A 26,311-nucleotide genomic window follows, 5' to 3' on the forward strand; every position below is an offset into this window, starting at 1 on the left:
TCAACTGGTAGAAAATTGCATTAGCAGCGCAAATGGTCATGGGTTCGCCCCCAAGGAACATTGTAGACCAGGGGTCTCCAACATGTTTGTGAGCAAGGGCTACCATAATGGATAAAACAATCTAGGGCTTTTTTTTAATAAGGTTAATTTAAACTTTTTTGTTTTACTTGATTTTAATTAACATTTTATTATTGTTTAAAATGTTAGCATAAATAAAAGAAGCCAAGCTAATATAACAAAATATTTAATAAATAAATATTAAAATTTAGGCCATTATTAGAATGTGCTTTGTTGGGCGACTCACATATTTCGTGCAGGCAACCTGGTGTGCGTGGGCACTATGTTGGAGACCAATGTTGTATATATTGTATTGCACTGTAAGTCGCTTTGGATAAAAGTGTCTGCCAAATGCATAAAGCAATGTAAATGTAAACATAAATAAGCAACTTGAAATATGGTGTGCATATTCTGTAATGTTATGCTTTTAATTTGGGTTTAATGGATGCCTTATTGTTGGCTCAGGTGAATGACGCAAGTTTTGTAGTTTATTTATGGTAAATGGTTAGTCTGATACTAGAGCTCTGTGAATGTGTGTAGTTATCCCAGCAGCTGCCTTTACAGGATGTCAACTCATTATAAGCTCTCATACAGTATGAACGCAAAAGAGCAGTCTCTGTTTGAGACGTGCACAATGACCCCTCATATAAGACAGGTCAACCCCTTTACTCTCATTCAAAGACCGGCCTTGCCTAACAACAAATGGTTATCGAGGGTAATACACACATGTCAAAATAACATGGCACAATGTTACATAGTCATACAGTATCTTCTCCTCAAGCCGTCATTAACGTACATCACGCTCATATCAGATGTACTGCCCAAATGTGTCTGTATGTGTGCGTAAGTGCACAGCACAGGTGTGCGTGCCGTGTGGCTGAGGTCACGGAGGGTAAAGTGAAAGAGCGAGCAGCTGTCTGCTCAGATCAGTCACTGGGAAAATGAATGGGTTCAAATGATACTCTAATGGGATGAGCTTCAGAGCGGCCTGGCTCTCGATCCCAAAATCATTGTGGATGTTTTTGCTCATTTATTAGTTGCTGAACAAATTAGAAAACATAAACAGTCTCTGTGATATAAGGACATTGGTGTCACTCATTAACTTATTAACGAAAAATTATGTTTGTGTTTTTTAATAATGGGGTACAAAATATTGACTTGTGAAGCTCAGGCAAATCATTTAATTTAAAGGGACTATCCAGTTTTTTTTTTAAATATGCTCATTTTCCAGCTCCCCTAGAGTTAAACATTTGATTTTTACCGTTTTGGAATCCATTCAGCCGATCTCTGGGTCTGGCGGTACCACTTTTAGCATAGCTTAGCATAATCCATTGAATCTGATTAGACCATAAGCATCGCGCTAAAAAAATTACCAAAAAGTTTCTATATTTTTACCTATTTAAAACTTGACTCTTCTGTAGTAACATCGTGTACTAAGAAAAGTAAAAGTTGTGATTTTCAAAGCAGATATGGCTAGGAACTATACTCTTATTCTGTCGTAATAATCAAGGACTTTGCTGCCGTAAAATGGCTGCAGGAGATGCAATGATATTACGTAGCAGCTGAAAATAGTCCCATTGGTAACTTTCAGTAGCAGGGGACTAATTTCGTAGCCTGACTACGTCAGACTTTGTACTTCCGCTAAATTTCATTACGCTTCTGTACTCAGTCTGAGATACCTCCCATTCAAACCGTTTTCCTCAGGTTTCAAAACAACCGGCGAATCAATGAACAGAGGGCGGGCTGAGAGCCGTGACGTAGACGCTAAGCGCCGAATGTACGGTTGTAGTTTGTAGTGGACATGGAGGCACAGAAAGCTATTTGCTCTGTTGTGGAGAACCGGCACTTGCCAACTTAATCCCGAACAAGAAAAGTGTTTGTTAAACATTTTGAATGGAGATTATGTTGTTGCCCTACTCCCGACAGGTTTTGGGAAAAGTTTAATTTATCAACTATTATCGATCGTCAGCGAGAAACTGTGTGCAGCACAGCTTGACGTGCACAACAATCGAGATATCATGGAAGGAAATTTCATTGTTCACAGTTAATGGTGGAGGACGCGTGGGCAAACATTCTTTGGTGACGTTCCTGATTAACCAGAAAAAAAGGTAGGAAGATTTAATTTACATATGGTTATGGCTGTCTGGTGGAAGAGTTTGAGAGGAGAGAGGGGCGTTCCTCCACTTAGACGTGAGTGGAAAGACACCGTAAGGATAGTGTTCAACTAGCTCTGGCCCGATTTACTTTACATAATCTGCATAAGTCGTTCATAGCCATGTTAACTTCGGTATTTCGCTCGATGGGTTTGTTTTCACATCATGCGTGTGTTTTACAGCAGAAATTTGATGCGGCTGAGCTGGCGCATAACGCACATCATATCCAAACGTTATGTGATTGGCTTACGTTTAGACCAATGATTTTAAACTTCAGACAAGCCCCTCCCATGAGAAGGAAAACGATTGTCAATTATGCCCAGCCAGACTCTGTCTATGAAGCGAAGCAAAATAGCAGAGGATGGTTCTACCAGGCTACTAATTTCGGGCATTGCGTAATATCATTGCGCCTCCTGCAGCCATGTTACGGCAGCAAAGTTCCTGATTGTTAGCGCAATGCTAATCAGATTCAATGGATTGTGCTAAGCTATGCTAAAAGTGGTACCGCCAGACCCGGAAATCAGCTGAATGAAAACGGTAAAAATCAAATGTTTAACTCTTTGTTTAAATACTAAAAATATAAAAAACAAATTCTTTCTCATCGTTGATAATCTTCCACACATCAGAGCACACTAAGGTGACCACGTGCCATTCTTTCCGGATGCGTCCTGGCAAGGATTTCGGGTGCGTCTTCAGGAAGTTGTATTTGTTGACCACATACGTCACTGAGGTTTATTATTTCAGGTTCTATTTCAGAAAAGCAACCATTACATTTTAGGCTAAGAATGAAACTCTGATTGTATGTCTTATGTTTTTAATTGAAATGTGAGAACCTTTGATTATGCAGTCAACAAATACAACTTCAGGAAGACGCATCCAAAATCCTGGACAGGACGCATCCGGGAAGAATGGCTTGTATGGTCACCCTAGAGCAGTGGTTCCCAAACTTTTTCAAAAATTTGTGACAAAAAACTGTTCTAAAACTCAGCATTTTAATTAAAAAAAAAAAAACATTAAATTATACAAAAAAAGTAGTGCTTTTGGTTAGTAGCCTTATTTTTTTAGGTTTAATTACACAGAATTCATGATAAATTAATGTATTTCATAAAATGTCATGAATCTTGGCCCCCCAGGCACTATCTCACGGACCCCCTGGGGGCCCCGGCCCCCAGTTTGAAAACCACTGCCCTAGAGCACACACAAGAACTCATTTATGTGCCATACTGTTAAACTTTTACTACTGTAAAAAATTTCAGTAGAAATTACAGTATTACTGGCAACTAGCTGCCAGTAACTTACTGTAGATTTTACATTTGTGTTATTTACTGGCAACAGTTTGTTCAAAGTTAAATGAACATAAAACATTTTCAGTCTTTATCTTCTACAGTAAGTTACTGGCAACCAGCTGCATAATTACAGCAAATTTTTGACAGTGTAATCTTTGACAGAATGTAAATTATTCAGCTATTGCAAACTATTTCGATATAAATTCATATCGCCATATGCACCTTTGCGTGTTTTTGGTAAATTCAATATATTGTGCAGCCTATTAGATACTTATGAAAATAAAGAGTTGAAAAAATTGATAATTAGGGACTGGAAAGTAGGGTGATTGTAATTGCTTTTTAATTTAATTCAGACTGTTTAAAAGTTAAAGGGATAGTTCACCCAAAAATGAAAATTCTGTAATTTTCTCACCCTTATGTTGTTACAAACCTATATAAATTTCTTTGTTTTGATGAACACAGAGGAAGATATTTGAGGAATGTTTGTAACCAAACTATTCATGAGCACATTCACTTTCTTAGAATCACTTTTTCTAATATAGAAGTAAATAAGGCTCATGATCGGTTTGGTTACAATCATTCCTCAAAATATATATTTTTCGCGTTCATCAGAAAACATACATTTATACCAGTTTGTACCAACATGAGAGTGAGAAAATGATGACAGATTTTTGGGGTAAAATATCCCTTTAAGTTTCATACTGAATACTCATTGTTGTAATAATAACTGGTGCGGTTATTTTATTTTTATTTTATTCCTTATTTTAACACTATAGTATGAGGGCCTATTTTCACTTTTAACAAGTTGTCTGTTGATCGTTTTCATGTGACATCAAACACTTAGGCTGGAGGGCAAGAATGCGCTATCTGCTGTTGTGATTTCTTTTGTTTAGCCTAAATACTAAATAGTTGTTGTGCAATAAAATGCACTTATCTACGAGAAGATAATCCTGGGCTATGCTTCTACAGAATGCCGTCAGAGAAGAAAACCCAGAAAGGGGGAATTTGTGTCATAAACGTATGTGCCCCAGTGAGGGGAAACAATTGCAGCCATCTCGTATTTACAGTGACCACTTCATCAAAGGCAACCTTAGGTAAACACTGGATATAATAATCATTGTTTTTTAACCATAAATCATATCTTTGCGTAATTTTCTTACCTGGATTGTTTACCTGTAACTGTAACAGAGTATTTACATAATTACACTTACTTATAACTTTTTATTACTATCAACGGTTACTTTACTTAAATGGTCACATTATTCTGACTGCTTAATGTGACTTTCACTCTGTGTATTATGTGTAAAAGTGTACTGTACAGTCTTATAGTCAAGTTTATTGTCTGTGGTTATATGTTTATTGTCTCTGGTTATTAGTTTATTGTTCGTGGTTATACGTCTTGTACACAAATCAGGAGCAGCACTCCTAATTTCGCAGGAAAATACAATGACAATAAAGCATTTAATTCATTTCAATAACTGCTAAAGTTAGCTGAAGAGTTGTTGTGAAAATGCAAAAGTGATGTGAAAAGAGTGAAAATGCAATGTTTGCAAATCTTTTTGCACCTTTTTATTATATTTTAATGAATTAGTTTTGTTAGATTAATTAGAATCTTAATTAGATTTGTTGTACTATGGGGTGGTTTCCCGGGCTAGGCCTTAGTTATATCAGGACATTTACAAAAACAATATTTGTGTGCATCTTGTACATCAGTACATAGTGTTTTTTTTTAAATAAAGGCAGCTCAAACATGCATTTTACTCTGGGACTAGGATAAGCCCTGTCTGGGAAACTGCCCCTATATGATTATTAAACTTGTGCTTAGACTGAACTTTATGTTTTTCATTAATATGATATAATAATATATAATCCTGGTGGCAGTATAAAGAAGAGGAATTTTCCACAAAATAGATGTAAACATCTCCAAAGCACAGGTCTGATAGGAATCTGGCGCTTTTTTATGACTATTTAGTGAAAATACAGAACCAGGTTCTGTGAATGTGCTCAAAACGTAAACTCAAATTTTTTTCTGTTGAAAGGTGATTTAAATATTCATGGCTTGAAACTATATAGAATATTGCCCTCCAACACCCTTGGTGCATCACGTGACTGAATACTATCAATTAGCTTGTACATTATTAACATATTGGCTGTTTATTAGTACTTATAAAGCACAAATTAATGCCTGACCATATTCTTCATCCCTTAATCCAACCTGATATCTACACTCAAAGACTACAACAACTACCTTACTAAGTATTAATAAGCAGTAAATTACGAGTTTATTGAGGCAAAATCTGTAGTTAATAATAAATGTGTTGCCCATATTAAAGTTTTACAAACATATTTATACGTAAAGTAAATAATAATTTATAATGAAATTATTTTTAATATTTATTGTTATATTTATCATATATTTAATGTACAGAAGTGCAGAAGTCTTGAGCCACCATGCCAGAATTATATTTGTTGTTTTTGCAATTGTATAGTGATTATATATAATTATTTCTCAGTCTCTTTATTAGAATACAACCAGAAAATACAGGAAATGTGTATGTAGTATTAAAAACAGTGTAAAAGTATAAGCCGAAGTGTTTTAGGGTAAACTCCTCTTTCCACTTGAGCAATAGCAGGACACTGCAGGATCTCTTAAAACCTAAATAGAATTAGGTAAATTTAAGTCCTAATTTCTAATTCTAATCGAATGACTTCAGGACTTCAATCTCCTCAAAAAAGCCCAAGATGTGTTTCGTGCCAAGAGAGGTCACACTAAATACTGACTGATGCCTGAAGAAGACATTTAGTTCTGAAAATTGTTTTGTTTTTAATTTTGTGTACATATTTCCTCTATTATCTTAAAAAAGTGAAAAGTAAATATGGATGGAAATTAAAACTTTGCTAAAACAACAAAGCTGGTGATGGTGGGCTAAAACTTTTGCACAGTACTGTATGTTAATTTTTTTTAAAAATTTAGACAGGGAAATGTACTACACACTGAAATGACCCATTAATATGTGTGTATGTATTACAAGTAGAACAGTTCACATCAAACTCATATTTCACCTGAAAACAGCTTTATTTCATTTACAGTAGTGTTGTGTTTTTATACAGCACTGTATTGCTCCATTTGACGTTAGTGCAAATTTGTTCTTAAATACAGCTAAACATAACCAGCACAATATAAATAAAGGACACATTCAACAACATTACCATAAAAAACAAAAGCCACAGTTACACTAACATTGCACAAAGTCTGAGAGATATTTGGTTATATACATGATATTTTTACATGGCCGGATATGTAGCTGGATGGCTGACCTGTGTTTTATGTATGTAGTCATCAAAGTGCAAGACTCACTACCATTACAAAATGTGAACACTCTGATCTTCCTGGACATCAACACATACACCGACCTCAAACGAGATTCTTTAAATCAAGTCCTTAAAACAAGGAAAACAAATCATAACTTCTCAGAAGTTTTGAAATCATATAATACTATGCTACAAGTGAAATGGCAGTGACTAATCTCCTATTGTTTTGGGGTGAGCCGTGCTATCATTAGTAATCTACCTGGAGTCTTGAGGTAAAAAGATGCATTGGTAGTTGCTGTTACCAATGACATCACAACACAAACGGACAACCCTGGCAAATAAGCAATGTTTAGAAAATGCATATGCATTTATGGAAATAAAATCCTCAATTTGATAAGAGCTTGATATTAAACTCTTAGTATTTCCAGGATATCCATATACTGTACGTTAATCGAAATTAGTTCCCTTTTCAAAAACACGAGATGTGTGAAAGTGCAGATTTTATGTCACAGTTAGTTATAGTTTAAATAGTATGGCTATATGTACTATAAGTACAATGACATTTCACCTGGTTATATGTGTGTTAATTTGTACGTTTATACACATATAAAGCTCAACTCGCAAACAACTTTTCATTTTTTAACAACTGAACACAACACTAAAATACCTGATTCACTTTCTAAAACACATTTCATACCGAGCTTCATAATACCAGTGCTTCTCTAATATACTAAGCATCTCCAAAAAAAAAAAAAAAAATACTGTATATCTTCCCTCTGTAAACACAGAGGTGGTCCTTCAAACATTTCTGAGTGTCATACATTATTATAGATAAATAAATACGAAAATACATAAAATATATATTATTGTCAACATGATTTGATCACACATATGTGTACATAGCGCCCAGCCACCGTTTTGCCAACTTTTTTACAGCTCTTCTATTACATGTCCATGCGATTCAATCGTGAGACAGGGCAGCATTGCGCGTTACTGCCACCTAGTGTGGCACAGCAGCACTACTTCAATATTTTGTCTGCCAAAACACAATTTATGTAAACATGCGCGGCAGATCCTGTCAAGAGCTACATTCCTTAAGTAAATTTTTTTTGTATATATATTAATATCTAAAAAAATCATAAACATAAACCAATTTAGTTACATCATACACAAAGTGACCGCAAAATGGCAGAGCAATATTATTTTGCACTTTCAAGCACTAGGTTTTCTCAAGGGTGAGGGATGTTGAGGTTTAAAGTGTGTGAGAGTGTGTTTTCCCCCGATATCTATCCTCATGATCTGTGGAATGCCGTCATGTTCCTCCAGGCAGAGGGAGGGCGCTGTGCCCCGTTAAACACTTCTCGTCGTTCGGTGTTCACACCGAACAGTTGCGCCTCTTGGCCACGCAAGGCAGGCCGCTGGAGCTAAGCCGGGTCTTTACCCTATGTCAAAGACTTGTGGAGGAGACGGAAAGCGTGGGAGAGGACGGCGGAGGAAAATTGAGCAGCTCCAGGACAGCGACTCCCACGCTGCTACGCCGTGTGAACATACATGAGGCTGCCACCCACTTGTTGCTACGAGGGTTGTACTTCTCTATGGAATTGAGACTGGAGCTGCCATCATTGCCTCCAACGGCGTACAACCAGCCATCCATGGCAACCAAGTCATGAGTACTCCTGAAGATCAAGGAAATAAAACTGCATTGAAGACTGGACCAAGTTTTGTAAGTATGACACAATATCACTGCAATAGGTGATAGCAATATCAATAAAATGTCACGATTTTAAGTACAATGGCAAATTAAAATAATAAATAAATAATTTAAATAAAAAAACACATATTTTAAATTTAATAAATAAATGCATTTGTAATAGAAATTTACAAATGAGATAAAAAAATGCTTGTGGTTTTCACGTATCAGGCACAGATCCAATGTTTTGACACACAGTGGTGCCGCCAATGCTGTAGAAATCATTACTCTTTCATTTCAGTATCGACTTGTTACTGATATACTTGTCATTTTGACATCCCCATTTGTAAAACTGCTATGTACTGACTCATAATTTACCAACATATTTTGAAAGCTATCAAACCTGCGTATGTTCATGGGAGCCACTCCCTCCCAGGTGTTGGTTTTTGGATTGTATCTTTCCACAGAATTTAGGCAGCTGGTGCCATCATTGCCCCCGGCCACATAAAGCATGCCCTCCAATACTGCCACACCCGCACTGCTTCTCCGGCTCAACATGTTGGCAATGGCAGTCCACGCATTACTCTTGAAAGAGAAGTTGAGGTAATAATTACCTTAGTCAATTGCTTTGTAATAACACTTGCCAAGTATGCCATGGAAACACTTTTAACACTGACAGTAAAGTATCACCTACCTGTGGGTCATACTTTTCTACAGTGGCTAAGTGTGAAGAGCTGTCGTACCCACCTACCGCATATAGACTGCCATCTAAAAAGGACAAAAACAGAGTGAGGGGTTTCACAATAGCACTTTTGGGTCGCACCCGGGTCGGATTGACGGCAGAGTTCGGCTTGTTTGGATGATGTGAACTCGAGTGTGCACCCACCTACGCACTGCACCGAGTCTGAGGCGGTTTACATTTTGTGTATAAAACCGTGCAGAAAATGTGACAATGTCGCTTTCCGCCTCCTTTCCAACACGCTTGGGGGATGCACTCCGGTTGTGTGTGCCATTGGTTAGCAACATTGAGCTGCACTCCCTATAGATTCAGTAAAGTGTCTCCACGCATTGTTTCTTTTATTGGTGTGCATTGACATTCCCGTGTATCCCTGTACAGCTATGATCAGCTGTTCCTTCATAATACGGAATGATCTAATGTTTACATCACCCAATGTTGATACGTAAAGAGTGAAGCTGATTGGTTGGTTCTTGACACATGACCTGTGCTGTGGAGGCAGCAGTGTTGCCAGATGTACAATAATTAACATATTTATACCATAATTTTGACCTCTGTATGATCAATAATGAAAAAAATCCAATAATGTACGATAATGATTCTTGATTTTGGCTAGAAGGGATACAGCTATGGCCTAAATCTCAAGATGTTGGGTTTATGGTTAGGTTTGGGGTAGGATTAGGATAAAAACAGAGTTAATTCGGTGAGATTTCGTTATTTCGGCAGTTGCGGTTTCCCTTGCCACAACTCCATCTCTTCTTATGTTATGTCTTCTTAGCCAATCATTGTTGAGAATTACTCTTTTTTTTTTTATTCCAGTTGTTTTGACTCTCCGACTAAGGTACACTTAGTCATTTATCAACTGGGAAAATCTACAGGCTTTCAAAAGTTGTTTGTCTAGATAAAATAACTGTATTCTCCACAAACTTTAGCAGACAGTTACACTGTCTTTGGGAAAATACATTTGTTTCTGTATTTATTCTTTAATAACAAAACTAAAGGTCTAAATAAATAACAAAGATGATGCAAAAAAAATTCTTATTTTTAGCCAATTCCTAACAACATCGGTGCAGGGCTGCAGCTTGATGTGTACCGCAAATTCGACTCAAATAATATAATGTGAAAAGAGACCGGCGGGCAAAGGGGGAGTAATCGAACTCGGGTTCGGACCAGGCAATCAAAGCTTATACAAAATCGCCTTTAATAACATTCATGGTCACAGATTCAATTTTAAAGCAAACACAGAGGACATTCACCAGTTACAACTACTGTGCTTTGTAGTTTGTTGCTTGTATTACAGGGCAAAGAGAAACATGTACTGGATAACTAACCTAGTGTGGCCACTCTGACATATCGTCGCCTGGTGCTCATGGCAGCGATGGAGGTCCAGGTACTGGTCAAGGGGTCATACCTCTCTGCACTATAGACAAAATCAAAGAGAAAGCAAGAGACAGAGAGTTAAAAAATAATGTACTGTTAAAAATCTTTAAATCGGTTCTCAAACTGGGGGCCGTGTGATGGTGCCAGGGGGCCAACAGTTTTAAGACAATTTATAAAATACATGAACTTATCAATACATTCTGAGTAATTAAACCTCAGAAAAATAAGGCTACCAACCAACAGTATTATATTTAATATGTTTTGTTTAATTCAAATTTTAAGTTTAGGAATGTTTTATATCATACAGTTTCTTTGGGCCGCCACGCAAAATTCACCCAAAAATGAAAATCTGCCATTATTTATATACTCACTCTCAAGTTGTTACAAACCTGTATAAATATCTTTGTTTTGCTGAACACAAAGGAAGATATTTGTTATCAAGCAGGAAACAGAAGCCCCATTGACTTCCACAGTAGATAAGAAAAATACTATAGAAATCAATGATGCTCAAAAATGGTTTGGTTACAAACATTGCTCAAAATATCTTTCTTTGTGTTCAGCAAAACAAAGAAATGTATACAGTTTTGTAACAACTTGAGGGTGAGTAAATGATGACAGAATGTTTATTTTTGGGTGAACTATCTCTTTAACCTGCTAAGACCTGGATGTCCACATATGTGGACATAATTTTTTGTTGTTTTGCACCATAATACTTAATTCTGTGCAGAGGTGTATACAGTGTCGGTGCCACGAGCGGGCCCTAGGGGGCATGGCCCGGCCACTTGAGTCACTGTGCCCCCTACTTCTCAAAATAATACAAATGTGCTGCAAATAAATTTGGTTATACAATGGATACTGATTAAAATTAGGAGTATAATTAATAAAAAAATAATAATTAAAATACTAACCCACAATGCAATGCTAACATAGTCAGCCAGTTACATACACGCAGCCACTACATTTGAACAACACAAATTCTTAAAGCTATCCCCAGTGTTTTGTCTGCACTGAAAGTTAATGTCACGCTCGGGGTCTCAATCGCCATGTGTGAGAACTCATTCTCTATCTAAATAATGTACACTTGTAGGCTAAGTCTCGGCATTTGAGCAAGACGAAGAAATTTTAAAAGGACCCTCTTAAAAAGTTTTTAAAAGTCCTCTCGTCGCCTGCAGCTCTTCTAAAGGTAAAATGCATAGTTCATTCTGGTGTTAGAAATGTCAGTGACATTGTTTTCTTTTGCTATTATTTGGTTATGTACTGGTCTTTATGATTTGCGTGAGTTTTTCAGTCTTGCACTTTAGCGTCATGATAAGTTATGGTTTTACTATAGTGAGGGATTTATTTGCGACAACAAATTGGCCGGCTGTAATAATCCCGCTTATTTCACGGCTAGTTTCTATATGAGTAAATATATAGACATAACATTTAGATTTTATGTCTTTTATTAGCTTATTTTGGGAACACGTACGTTTCATAATGGGTGAAAGCCAGATGCGTTAAAACAAGTTAAAAGTCAAAAGATGAACATTCGGTTTAATCAATGTAAATACAATCTCATATACGTTATTAATTATGAATATTTATTCTGTATAATTTGAAGGTGTTAAACTTCCTGTTAACGTGACTCGCACGCAGCACCTGGGTGAGGCTGTGTTTCAGGCGGTTGTTCAAGGAATAAAATACCTTTGAATGTTGCGACTGGCCAATCAGTACCAAGCATTTTACAGTGCCATGTGTAATACTACAGTGTAATAATAATAATAATATACTACTACTAATAATAAAATAATAAGATGAACGAGGTGCCCCCCCCAGTGAAACAGGAGGCCCCCTCATTCTGTATTCTCTGGCGCCAACCCTGGGTGTATAGTACTTAAGTATTTTTACATTCTACATAAAAGTACATTTTCATGTATTTGTATTATATTAGTGTTTTTCTTTGTAAAACATACATTCCAAAGCATATTATCATAATTTTTATTCCACTACAATTCATAATTTCAGGTTTTTGGTTTTATATTTAATATTTAAGTACATAAAACATCTAGTATTTTTTTTACTTAAGTAAAAATTACTTTTGTACTTTTACCCAAGAAAGTAAAGTACACAATATTTATGTAATTAGGTATTAAATAAATTTTAATATGCAGTAAATTTTCCCCCAAGACAAACACTTTGATAAACACATATGCTTGGAAATGTAACTAAAATACTTAAGTACTATAAACCTTTGATTCTGTGTAACTGGAACCTGGTGTACACAAACGTGGAAAATTACACCGCTTCATGTTCAAAGAAAAACATTTGGTTACTATATATTCACACATGACCTTTTAACTGCAATTTGCCAGTAAATTACCCATAAAGACTCTATGTGTCAGTTACTTCCTGAAACAATGTTGTGGATTGTGGTTTACAGCTGTAATAAATCTCAAGAGGTAAATTCACAAACATTCCCAAGAAATCTAATGTATCATCATTTGTGTTGTCAGTTCTACTGAAATCTATTATAAAGTTTCACTACACACAGGGAATAATTTTACACGGTTATATCATCACAACATGTAATAAAAATACCTGTTGAGACAAGAAGCACCATCATATCCCCCTGCAGCATACAGCAGCCCATGCAGTACCGCCACACCTAAACAGCTTCTTCTCGTACCCATGGAGACCTCAGGCTGCCACGCATTGGTTACTGGATCATATGACTCTACAGTGGCCAAATCAGAAGTGCCATCATACCTGAATTAAGAAGAGTTGGGGTAAAGTTTGATTTCAATCTTTGACATGACCTAACTCAGTCAATATTAAAGGGGACATATCATGAAAATCTGACTTTTTTCATGTTTTAGTGCTATAATTGGGTCCCTAGTGCTTCGATCAACCTAGAAAATGTGAAAAAGAACAACCCAGTAACTTAGTTTAGGTAAACCATTCTCTGCAAACATGTGAAAAAAATAGGTCAAATTTGGCTCCCCTTGTGATGTCAGAAGGGGATAATACCGCCCCTTAATCTGCACTCTCCAACCACATTTTTGCTCACACCTACAAAGTGGCAATTTTAACATGCTATAAAAAATTATCTGAAATTATATCATATTTTGAGCTAGAACTTCACATATGTACTTTGGGGACACTAAATATGTACATGACATTTTAAAAAAGTCTTGTGAAATGTCCCCTTTAAAGATTTCAAGGTTATATTATTACAGAATGTTTTTTACCTGATGTAGGATGATTTTATTCGTATATATATAAAATACAACCTTAATGCAAAGTGTTACCACTTTAGCTAAAAAAAGAAAGTCGACACTCTTAAAAACTCTGACGAATGATGCTCAGACTCCACATACCCGCCCACAGCATAAAGCTTATTTCCAATAGCTGCCACTCCGACACGTGCCCGCCGTGTTGACATGGACGCCACCATGTGCCAACGGTCAGTCCTGGTGTCATACGCCTCACAGTCTCCATGAATAGCAAAAAGACTCCCCCCACCTGTGACATGCACATGAACTGTTTAAAACAACATTTACTACCGCATCCTTTGCGTACACACGAGTAGCCATGTTTACACACCTACGGCGAAGAGAACCGGGCTGGCGCCCTCGCAGCGGCGTGGCCGGGTGCGGCTGTTGCTGAGCACGCCTCTCTGCTCGGGCATCAGGTGATACTTGAGCGCTTCGATCAGCAGGTCTTTGCACTCCGAATGGTGACGGACGAGCAGCTCCGTATCCACGTTGCTCATCAGGAAGTCTCGTGTCAGCAGGGGGAGCCGCACACATTTCATCAGCTGGGGAAGGGAATATGAGTCACTACAAAGTCGCAGAGACGTAATCTTCTAAAAGCGTTAATACTTTGGTGTTAAGCTGATGGATTCACCCGGGGCACGTGTTGCCTCCGCCCATCGGTGTCGTGCTTGACCCAGCTCAGCACGGCTCGGTAGACTTCCTCTTCGGATGGGACGTTCAGATTATCGCTAGAGATGAGATCCAACACCTACAGGAGAATCAGACAGAATTAAAACTGCGAGAAATCAACAACCGCAGCACTTTTTGAAAATCCACCCATCTGCACGCAATACTGCAACATCATCTACCATTGAATATTTGTTTAAGTAGGGCACAGTTGACATGGAAATAAGCATTTCTCATGTCTTCAGGCTTAAATATGGTGCCACCAGCCTACAACAGCTGTTGAAGGCGAGAGAGAGCGAAAGAGCTAATGGTTCTCTCTAATCTGCATTTAAACAGCAGGCAGATATCATTAAACCAAATGACCTCTTAAAGCAGTCACAACCAGCAGTCTGGACATACCCAAAACTCTCCTCTGGGGGGGTTCTAAAATTGAAACTGTTGTCAATGCATATTCCAGAGGATGACTGACACGTACTGAAGAAACCTCCTGTGACACACGGTGCTGATGCTGAGCATTTATTTCACGGTCACTGCAATGAGCTCTGACATTTTAGCTTTGATGGCTTGATGATGATGAGTGCCGCTTTTTACTTGAAGTTAGTGAGGGGGTGGTTTAAAAGCCAAGCTGTGTCCAGCTTTACTGAAGTGAAGGTCAGATACTTTTCTTCACTTTTCTCCTGCCACGGTGATAAAAGGATCAAGGTCTCTCCGATCACACGGCAGCTGAGACACAAAGAGCAGGAGAGGCCGGATGATTTGTTTTTAAAATACTCAAGGCCAGTGTGACAGGAAGTGGTGTAAGTAACCTATATATAATTAGATATCCGTAGCCAAAAGGGATTGTTGTGGTCCGGCTTCCCTTGTATCTATGCGTCATGGAACTGGTAAAATGCATGGCCCATTTTACTATAAATTGAATAGATCTATTATTAAACGAATTAAATAAACTAGTGAGTGTGTAAAGTTTTAAAGGGATAGTTCACCCAACAATGAAAATTCTTATCCTCGTGTTGTTATGCTGAACACTAAGGAAGATATTTTGAGCAATGTTTGTAACCAAACCGTTTTTGAGCACCACCAGTTTTTTATCCTACTTTGGAAATCAATGGTGCTTCTGTTTCCTGCTTCATTACAAATATCTTCCTTTGTGTTTACCAGAACAAAGAAATTTATACAGGTTTGCAACAAGATGAAGGTGAGTAAATGATGACAGAAGTTACATTTTTAGGGGGAACTATAACATTTCTTAAGAAGCTATAGTGAAATGTAAATCTGAGATAACTCGTCAATAAAGAGAAAAGCTTCCCTGCCAATGACGAGAATTTCCGGCTTTCCGCTAGGGGTGGGACGGTTGTCATGACCACCGCACCACCACGGTGGTGCAATGCCACCACAGTGGTGAAGTGCCACCGGCGGTTGTGTGACGTCACATATCAGGTGAATGATTAAACAAAATAATAAGTAAAAATTGCAGTTTTTTTGTACACGTGAAATAATAATAACAAAAGTTGTACAGTAATTTATAGCCTAAGATCCAAATTAACATTGTTTTATGTTAATACACAAATTTCCGCTACATTACCATGTATGGCGTTTCCACTAAACTGGTGGATTTAAGCATAACTCAGCACGTTGGACTTTAGCCATGTCACTGTGTTGGGCGTCTGCGTTAGTTTCTTTTGGTCTCCAGTGACAGTTAAATACATACGCATCACGTTTGTCTTTTGTTGTGAAATAAACATTTTACCAGGTTAAAGTCGCGGGCATCAGGAAGCGCATTTAGTGAAACGCTATTTTCTTTCACCATTTAATTTATTTTGATACCGCGGCTCCGCCTCTGGCTCCACGGACGATTCCTTCTGCGCATGCCTTGGCTCCAAACTGACATTTTTACGTAACATGGCGGTGACCGTGGTCGGACATTTTTGGCTTCAATTTATTACAATGGTGGGAGGCGACGTCGCGTCGTCCATCTTTTTTTACAGTCTATGATTTTAACATTTAAAATGATACTAGATGTAGCAGAAAGCACTATACACATTTAATTACAATAGTATCGGACAGATATCACTAATATATTCAATTGCGCCACCACTCACCTTCATCTGCCTTCATTAAAACCTTATGATGCGCGCAGCAGGGTTATGTGAATGTCAACTAAGCATATGATTGTCATTGCGCACCAAACGCCTCTGAATAAAAAACACAGAACGATAAAACACACAGATCAATAAAAGTACAGTGTCAGTGCGTGCATCTGGGGGAGTAGGGAGGAGGAACAATCGCGCTGGGGCATGGTTTGGATAATATGAGTGCGCCCTAAGCTGTTGCTCATAAAGCTGTAAAAATTCACACAACAGTCAACATTTGGCCATAGAGTGTATTGTCTTCAAATCTCATTGACGTCAATGCTGGCATAATTGCTTTGACAGCTACAGCAAAAGGAAAAATGGATTGCATTTATGGTGACTTCTTTGTTGTTTTGGAGCTTGACACACCCAGTCACCATTCATTATCTGCAAAAGAGCTTATCTAAATTCACTTTTCCACAGAAGTTATATACTTCCATTAGGGCTGGGCAAAAAAATCGATTTTTCGATTAATCGATTTTTAAAACGTGGTCGATTAAAAATCGATTCTCAAAGAGTAGAATCGATTTTTTTCCAATTTATTTCCGCAAACATTGAACGGAGGAATGGAAGCATTTTAGATTTTGCAAGCAAGACGTGTTGTGGCGTTTAATTTCTTTTTATTAATTACCCACTTGTAAACTGCTGTTCACTGTTCTTTTTTATTAATATAGTATGTGTATTAAATCTATATTCATTGAGTTGAATCGAGAATCGAGTATAAAAACCTACCCGAGAACCAGAATCGAAAATTTAATCGAGAATCGGAATCGAATCGATTTGATAGCTTGTGAATCGAAATCGAATCGATCTGGAACATCTGAATCGATACCCAGCCCTAACTTCCATAGTATTTTTTCCTACTGTGGAAGTGAATGGGGTCCACGAAAGGTTTGGTTACAAACATTTCTCAAAATACAGTATCTTCCTTTGTGTTCATCAGAACAAAGACATTTATACAGGTTTGTAACAACAATTTTCAATTTTGGGTCAACTATCCCTTTAACTCTTTCCCCGCCAGCATAAAAAAAAAAAGTTTTACAAAAGTGTAATGCCTTCCAGAAATGCTCCTCTTAAACACACAATATATCAAATCAATGAAAGAACAGAACCTCTGCTTTCAAACAAAACCCGTTTTATCCTATCTTTATTTGTTCTCTTTGTATCACCTTTCAGATATGGTTTCTTAAAAAAAGGCTTTTTTACTATTTTTAAAACTTTAGATGCTTCTTTTATAAGTTGGGGAAGAGCGCCACCTAGTGAATAAGAGCAAAAAATATAGATTGCCGTAAAAACATGTCATTGGCAGGGAAGTGTTTTCTCTCAATTGACGAGATTACTCGCCAATGGCGGGGAAAGAGTAAATTCTCCACTGTGTTACTGCCCTAATAAGGATCACTGACCTGTTTCAGGGGCAATAGCATAAACTCCTCAGTCTTGGAAACCTCTACGAAGTGCTGCAGGACGTACTTATGGGCCGACTTGAGCAGGTCGCTGCAGGAGTGAGTGTCTGCGAAGCCGCGGATGCCCAGGCAGTTGGAGGGGTCCAGCTGGCTGAGGAGAAATTTGCAGCAGGCATCTCTCACTCCATTGAGCTGCAGAAGACTTGCTGCCGGCAACAGAGTCTGCTCGGGGTGAAAACAAGACAGTGGACATGATGAAATAAAGATGGAGAAAGGTAGAAAGCGTGGCAATTAAAGTATAAATTATAGTAAACTAGCTGCCAGTCATTAGAGCTATTAGTAGAGCTTTGCGTTAGTTGTGCAAAGAGTTAGATTCACAGGGAACACACATACTCATAAAAATGTGTTGTTTGAATGTAAGTCACTTTGGATAAAAACAACGCGAGGACGCGTCTGATCGCGTCTTTGCATTGACTTTGTATGTAATCTACTCGCGCAAAACGTTGCACTCGCATCTGGTGTGACCCCACAGTAAGACTTCTGGTAAGCAACTATAGCTAATGGTAGTCGTATTGCGGGGGACCAGAGTGTGCGGTTTTGAATGGCTTTTTAATGTTTATTATATTATATATAATTTGTGTAGTTAGGGGTTGACATAATAGCTGGTACAAATGCAGTAAATCTCTACAAAACATTTCTTTTAACACAAGAGATGAATGTGTATATGGCATACACGCAGCCATGATCTGTATCCACACATCCATCCAGTAAACCTTTTCATAGACACTACCAGTGAACAATAAATACAATAATGGTTCAAAAATAATATTATGCTAAAAAATATGCCGATTTAGCTGGATTATTTAATCTTCTACTATATACTATTTAAAAAATGCGATTAGAGTACAGAATATATATGACATAAACTGCTTATTAGTCAATGTTCATAACAGTTCTTAATGTGTTTGCATATATTTGTTATGTTTTAAATGAAAAAGAAGCTCTTGTTTTCATCTAGTGCGTAAGAAGCAATGTAATAATATTTTCATAAAACGAAAACAATACTGAATAAATGTAATAGTTTAATATGTTTAATAAGGTTTGTTCAAATAAGTTACAATGTGTTGAATGATAAAGATGATGCTGACTGCTGGACCGTGTGAAGCTTGATGCGTTGCCATAAAAACTCAAACAAGTTGATAAAAATTGCCATTTAAAAAACCTCACACCAGAGGGACAGTTGTGACATTTTAAACCATCGCCTGAAAAGGTTAAAAACACAAAGTCTTGGTCTATTCCATGTACAAACAGTCAATTAACTTTTCCATTGTAAAGGTATGCCTCTGTGCTGTTACAGATCAACACTGAAGACCTGTCACCCAGGCAGAAACACGAAATGACTGAATATCTCTTCATATGATTTCAAGGCACTTCTTAATTTCATCCATACACTGGTTTATACATGGCAGGTGTAGTAAATATTTACCATAACTGTTTAAATCATGTTTAATGCGCGTTTAACGGACGTCTCGCACAAAGAAGGGAAATACGCCTCTTACTTTCGCGTTCAAAAATAAGGTGGATAAACCTAAACAATCATTATGTTTTTCAAAAGACAGTAAAGGTGATGTACCTGCACATTTCCTTCCCCTACCACGATCTCAGCAGTGTAGGCGTACTGCACCAGCTGCTCCAGTGCCTGAGGGTCAATGTCATGCAGGGTCACATGGGTCTGATGGCTCTCTGACATTTCATCTGCACAGAACATTTTTCAGGTAAGCAAGTGGTTCTGGGTTTGACAGTACTTTACACACAGTGATTTTATTCTTAGAGGTTGTGAAGTGGCTGTGCTTGTCTTATAAACTGGCATTTTTTTCTGCATTTGTGCAAAGATTATTAATGTCGTCACTTTAAATCACTGTATATTGAGTTATGCCCAGACTTACAACAGCTAAAAAGATAAAGAGACTTCGAACTCACTTTCAGTTTTAATCTGTAAAGTTACCCACACAGAAATAAACTTCAATTTGATTTTGCACTTAAGTGATCACTTAAACACATTTTGTCCTGTCTGCCTGCAGTAAAACATCAGATTTTTGCTCCCACATTGTTTTATAAAGAGATTATATATTATTGCTTTGAATATGCTGGTCCAAAAGTATTCATCTGCAGACTTTCAAATCGAAAGTGTTTTTGTAACAAACATTTTCCCTATCATGACTCTTATTCGGTGTCAATACAGATAAGTCCAGATGTGATGTAGATTATGCAACTCAGTTTTGACATAAACAATGGGTTTAATTGGTGTTAGTGTAGTGTATGGTAAGATCAGAATAGTCATGGCTTTGACCAGCCCACACTGTCCTGACACATACCATCACACTCTAGTCTCAGGTGAAGCGGGATTGATGAGCAATAGGAAAGACCAGGCACCTGCTGACCTGAGACCAGGACAGGGAAGAGAATAAAGCATGGAAACACAACAGGAGATGACAAAAGGCAGGAAGGAAAAGCTTGAACGGGAAGCTGAGGTAATGTACACATAGAAAACAAACATTGAGCTACACAATACACCTTAATGCTTGGGAATCAGTGAGAAACTTAAAGTGCGAGAGCAAAAAAATACATCAAATATGAAAGGTAAAATTTGCAATTTCTTATGGTGAAGTACTTTCCCCGTTTCGGTTTGTAAACTATATTTGTAATTTCAATTTATAATGGCTGCAACACATCACTTTCATTGATAAACTGCAACCTACTTGTAAACATAGCGTGGAAGTATGGACTGCAGGAGGCCAGCACCACTTTGTGCGCCTTGATCTCCTTGTTGGCCACATGGAGCACGATGTCACAGAGCAGTCCACGCTGACGCATGCGGTTCATGGACACGAAGGAGTCATGGTAGTGCCGCTTGGAGTTGTGCGAGATGCTGTGGCCATCTCGGTTCAGCAGTTGCATACCTCCCTCCATCATGCCGTTGCTCACTGAGGCCTGCTGATGCTTGGGCCTCACTCTATGAAACTTCAGTGAGAAAGAAACACATCTGTCAGCAGTGTTTAAACAGGAACCACATTCTTAAAGAACTGAAACAAAGTTTTGTAGCTTTTAGTCACCAATGGTTAGCTTTGAGACCACACTTTTAAAAATAAAATGGCATAGAATAACTATTTTTGGGATTAATGGTATCATGAAAAACCTTTCATATCTACAGCATCTTTCTGTTTCACAAAAGGTTGTTTGAAGTTGGAAAATTGCTTTAGACTACAACAAGGCAAGAAAGAAATAGTTTTCTTAAGAACATTTGACTGAATGGTTTATTTTTAAGAGTGTATATGCTAATGCATTTCTAAATTTTAGTTGTGTCGAAAAATAGTCTACTTCCATACTACACTCTAAAAACAAACGGTGCTATATAGCACCAAAAGTGGTTCTTTGCTCGTAATCATAGAAGAACCGTTTTTAGTGCCATATAGCACCTGTGAAGCACATGTGTAGAACCATATAGTGCTATGTAGAACCAAATGTGGTGCTATATGGCCCCTATATGGTTCTACACAGGTGCTTCACCGGTTCTTCACCAGTGCTATATGGCACTAAAAACGGTTCTTCTATGGTTACGATTCAAATCAACAGTTTTGGTGCTATATAGCACCGTTTGTTTTTTTAGAGTGTACATAGTAAGTGAAAATCAGTAGGTGAGGGGAGTAGTATATGTACAAGTTCATAGGATTCGAAAAATAGTAGGCAAATAGTACCCAATTGACCTTCTACTTATGGCAAAATTTCGATGGACACTTTACTATCCCGTGATCCCCAGGACAGCAGTCAATCACTGGCAAGAAGGAAAGGCTTCATAATTTTTTTATGGAAATGCCGCTCAATAAACAATGTCATCTTTTATTCGAGTTCTAGACTTTTACTTGTCAATCAAACAAGTAAAAGAAGTGGCGGCGTGGCGCCAAATATACACAAACAAGTTAACCTGGACTGAAGCAACCTGATCAATTACTGTTAATTAAATATTAATAGTCTACATGTTTTTTACAATAAAATGGACCGCCTAGGCTAGCTGTTTTTACATCCAGATGGACTGCAGGTTATAAATGGTATGCCACATGATAAGTATTGAAGAATGTGGGGAACCAAACTGCTCCCCTTTGACTTGTTATTTCATTATAAAAGACAAGAGTTGGTCTTCAAAAAGGTACACTCTGAAAAGGAGGGGTCTTCTTATTATCAGGGTCGTCTTATATTTTGGGACAATGATAAATGCATAAGGAAAACAGTTGTTCCTTGTGGCTAAATTGTGTTTAAGTTAACAGCTCACTTGTTATGATGATGTATGTCACTTGATGTATCAACATGGTGTATGTAGTACGTAGATACTTTATCTTATCATAGTATGCGATTTTGGATGCAGGGGTTGACATTTATTAAAGAGCACCTATTTCATTGCTTAAAACAAGATTATTTTGTGTATTTGGTATAATACAATGTGTTTGCATGGTTTATGGTAAAAAAACACATTATTTTCCAAATACCGTACATTTTTGTAGCTCCAAATTTTACTCTCTTCCTTAAACTCACGAATTTTAAGAGCTATGTGTGTCTGATTGGCCAGCTAATCTGTACATTGTGATTGGCCTGAATACCATGATGTCAGCAGGAAATGTGACGCTCCTTGCCATGTTTGAAAGATTCGTCAAAATTTAATGCTAACAAGAATTAAAAATGTGAATCAGACAATAGGTGCTCTTTAACCTTTTTGAAAAATGGACCAAAAATATTGACCACACATAGGTGTATACAACAATTTTTGTACAATCAAATGTTCTCTAGAATGCGATGCCTCTTCCTATCTTCTTCTAAAGGTTTAAAAGGACTGACTATAAAAAAGTTTTAATATGTAAAAATAGGAGAAAAACTGCTCGATTTCATTGAATCTTTAAATACTTATACAGTAAGACTAATAAAATGTTATCAATTAAACAGACTGAGACATTAATTAATTGCTTATTTATTATTTCCTTCCATACAGCATAATGGAGACCGCCAGTTAGACAGACCGACATTTTAAACAAACAGACGAACGCTAGGGAATCATAATAGGGGAAGTAAGTCAGACCGAACCTCTCAAGCATTAAATATGAAAAACAACACTTCACAAATTAATACATTTTCACTCATTTCACGGCTTATCGCTATGTAGGGCTTTCTACTTAAAAGTCAATGGCCTTTCTGATTGGCCTGAGGGCTGAAATGCTTTTTAATTTTGATCTCTCTCATTCATACAGGCTGGCAAATAGACCAACTCACTGCACAGATTTATTACAAGAATGAAACTATGTTCCAGCTGAAGGGTCCTATGGTATGACTGGAACCAGGCCTGTGAGAACCAGCTGTACACAATGATTCCTCCATCAAGAGCATCACTATAGAAACCACAGTGCCCACGGTAACATGTGTGCTCATATCTGTCATACAATTTGTGTGGGAAGATTGGATCGGGATATGAGAGACATTTTAAAGCGGGCGATAAATAGCAATCCGTTTCACGGGTGACAAAGATGGAATTACAAAATGCCACATCTTCTCCCGGAAAAGCGTGGCCCAAAATAAGTGTAGCTGTGGATACTGTTTAAACAAGCAAATAAAACATTGCACAATGGAATGGTTTTGTAAATAAATTGATTATAAAGGGTTGTTTTAGCTAAAAATACTCCCCCCGCAGCTGTACAGCAGTACTCATGTTACTCCACAAAACAGACAACAGGTGAAAGACCGCAGAAAGCCCATGGAGTAATGGGCTCAGTATTACAGCCAGAAGCCATGTGGCTACCCACAAAATGGCAACAGGGTTTCGGATGTATAAATCTTTTAGTTATACAAAGCAAACACTGCGGTCTGAAACCTGAGGTTACTAATGAATTGTTTAAAACGTGCAGAAGAGATGAAACTGTTACACATAGTTGTTTGTAGTTTGGTAAACCCTCAGGTTAAGTTGCCTCTGACTAAAAAACAAGCTGAGATGTTCAGCATTGCTGAAAAGTTATACAGTATTTTGCAAGGAGATGCTTAACCAAAAAAAAAAAAATAACCAAAAAATATACCCAAATTATAACCAAGGTTTTAACCGTTATTAACTATTATTGTGTAATGTATAATGTTACCGTTGCTCAGTATACTTATTGCGCACTGCAAAGGTTATGGGTTTGATTCCTATTGATTACATACACTAATAAAATGTATACCTTGTAACGCTTTGGATAAAATAGTCTGCCAAATGGATAAATGTAAATGTATATGTGTTATTACTATAATTCAAGTTCAGGTGAGCTTTCATTACGCTACATGTGAAGACATACAACAGGAACAAAATGTTGTGCCTTACAGGACCCCTTGCTAAACATTTAACATGCATAAACTTACACATAGCTACTGAATGGTCTAACTAAATATAACCTACTGAATGGTCCAACTATATTTAATATAACTAAATATACCTTACAGAAATACTTTACATATACTTTTAAGAGTATAGTACTCAATCGAACTACGCATACTAACATTAACATATATACTTTAAACATATGCATTGGGTTTACATATGCAAAACATCTGCAAAAATAAAATAATAAATAAAATTGTGATACAGAATTGCCTTAAAACAGTTAAAGAGATCAAAACAACAGAAACACCCTAAAAGCATGTTAGAACAATTTCAAGGTCCCTTAATATTGTATACAGTATTAATACAATAATAATAATAAGTTTAATAACCATGGCATTTTTGGCAAAAACCATTATCGCCTTTGGAAGTGTACTAGACAGTAATATAGAAATGCTTTTCCTCTCCTATTCTTACAGTACAGTTAAATACAATCCTTACAAACAGCTCCAGTATCATTAAATCTGACTCAGCACACTGTGTGCCATCCAGAGCATCTCTATAACCCCTCCTCTCGTTATCCATATAAATTATCCAGCACATTAACAGCAAATATAACCTGCATTACCTGAACTGATGGACTGTAGTCGTGTCTCTCTACAGTTTCCTTTAGTGCTATTTTGGCCCTACAGTGCAGCGGTCCAGGATATCAGCGCATTTAAAACATGCATAACGCCTCAGTTATGGGGGGTTTGTGTGTTGACGTAAATGAAAGCCGCATGAGGGCTGAACGCTGACGTCACAATTTAAGGTCGCCCTGATTTTTGCGATCGAAATCAATTTTCTCTTAAACAAAGCATCATTAAAATTGCTTAAATTAAACAGTAATACACAAGGTATCGCAGGGGATTATTATAATACTGTTATTGCAATGTTTTAAAGCTACCTTCAAAACGATTAAATCGGCTCACCTTAAAAACTGTTCATTGTGTATGTCAGGAAATCTGTCTGCTGTTTCGAGCGCAACAAAAACCACTCGAAGTGTGTATAAATCACGAGGTTCAGTCTTAAATTGTCAGTATTATGTGCAGTATCAATCACACATAGAACTAAGCTTTTAATTCCAAATCACATTAAATTACAATTAATGTAATCACTTACATATGAATACATGGTATTATAATTTCGTAATGGGCTCAGCTACATTGACAGCTGACACGTGATCTTTTAAACGCTTTAATAAAACTACAACATCAGACAGGAAGGATTGATCAATGCTATTCTAACTGAAACTTTCAGATACATTGACATACTGTCTGCACAAAGAGCACATCGCGATAAAGCAATTTCATAACACTGCAGCTTGGAAAAAAGCAATCATTTGTATGCATATCGTACATTTTCATAAAGCCAGAAACATAAGCATATGCAAATAAAAGTCGCCTTTATTGTCATCTGAGATGTTTTGGTTTGCATGAGATCAAACTGACCTGTCGTCGTCTGTGTCTGCTTGACAAGACTCGCTTCTTTCTGTGTGAAGCTCTCTCCAGTTTTGTCTGTTTGTGATTAATTTTGATTGATGTGGGGGTTTATTCTGTCGTGTTTGGTGGGTTGACATGCTACATCACATGTCGCATCAAAACAGACGTCTGTCTCGCCGCACACATCGGCGTTTCTAATCTTTTAATATGCTGTTGAGCGTGTAACGCTTGACACAAATGCTCGTGCCTTTTGTCGTGACACTATTAAGTGAAGATCAACAGTACCAACAAAGTTGCAATAAATGCTGTCACACGAAAAAATCAAACGATAAGACCTAACCAAACAGAAATGTAGACATAACTAACCATTTACTCA

At 37.3% G+C, this 26,311-nt stretch overlaps 1 protein-coding gene and 1 long non-coding RNA gene across 4 annotated transcripts; one reads left to right on the forward strand and one right to left on the reverse strand.

The window, feature by feature from the left end:
- Positions 1 to 6,553: 6,553 nt before the first annotated feature.
- klhl17 (kelch-like family member 17) lies at positions 6,554 to 26,172 on the reverse strand. Of its 3 annotated transcripts, none has more exons than XM_065285855.2 (13): positions 25,945 to 26,172; positions 20,826 to 21,087; positions 20,442 to 20,507; positions 19,700 to 19,821; positions 18,067 to 18,288; positions 14,500 to 14,616; positions 14,197 to 14,410; positions 13,971 to 14,115; positions 13,192 to 13,359; positions 10,566 to 10,654; positions 9,193 to 9,266; positions 8,902 to 9,083; positions 6,554 to 8,484 (listed from the first exon to the last, which is right to left on the reverse strand). In XM_065285855.2, exons 2-13 carry the CDS (start codon positions 21,037 to 21,039, stop codon positions 8,256 to 8,258), a joined length of 1,842 nt encoding a protein of 613 aa, XP_065141927.1. In that variant the 5' UTR covers positions 21,040 to 21,087; positions 25,945 to 26,172; the 3' UTR covers positions 6,554 to 8,255. The 3 variants fall into 3 exon arrangements, with proteins under 3 accessions (XP_065141927.1, XP_065141928.1, XP_065141929.1); XM_065285856.2 differs by lacking the exon at positions 25,945 to 26,172 and adding an exon at positions 25,083 to 25,223; XM_065285857.2 differs by lacking the exon at positions 20,442 to 20,507 and having other exon boundaries at positions 25,945 to 26,155.
- LOC135775555 (uncharacterized) lies at positions 18,201 to 23,708 on the forward strand. Its single transcript, XR_010543905.2, has 4 exons — positions 18,201 to 18,341; positions 19,732 to 19,841; positions 20,455 to 20,597; positions 23,361 to 23,708. It is a non-coding gene; the product is annotated as an uncharacterized lncRNA (long non-coding RNA).
- Positions 26,173 to 26,311: the final 139 nt, after the last annotated feature.

Source organism: Paramisgurnus dabryanus, chromosome 21 (genome assembly GCF_030506205.2).
Source record: "Paramisgurnus dabryanus chromosome 21, PD_genome_1.1, whole genome shotgun sequence".
NCBI lineage: Eukaryota > Metazoa > Chordata > Actinopteri > Cypriniformes > Cobitidae > Paramisgurnus > Paramisgurnus dabryanus.

What these genes read in the sequence shown, in the direction of transcription:
- klhl17 (XM_065285855.2), bottom strand. Translation starts at nt 21,039, where the DNA reads ATGATGGAGGGAGGTATGCAACTGCTGAACCGAGATGGCCACAGCATC. An exon ending in GGAGGCAACACGTGCCCCGG is followed by an intron (nt 14,411 to 14,499) that starts GTGAATCCATCA and finishes TCCCTTCCCCAG; the next exon opens with CTGATGAAATGTGTGCGGCT. An exon ending in CCCGGTTCTCTTCGCCGTAG is followed by an intron (nt 14,116 to 14,196) that starts GTGTGTAAACAT and finishes TGCATGTCACAG; the next exon opens with GTGGGGGGAGTCTTTTTGCT.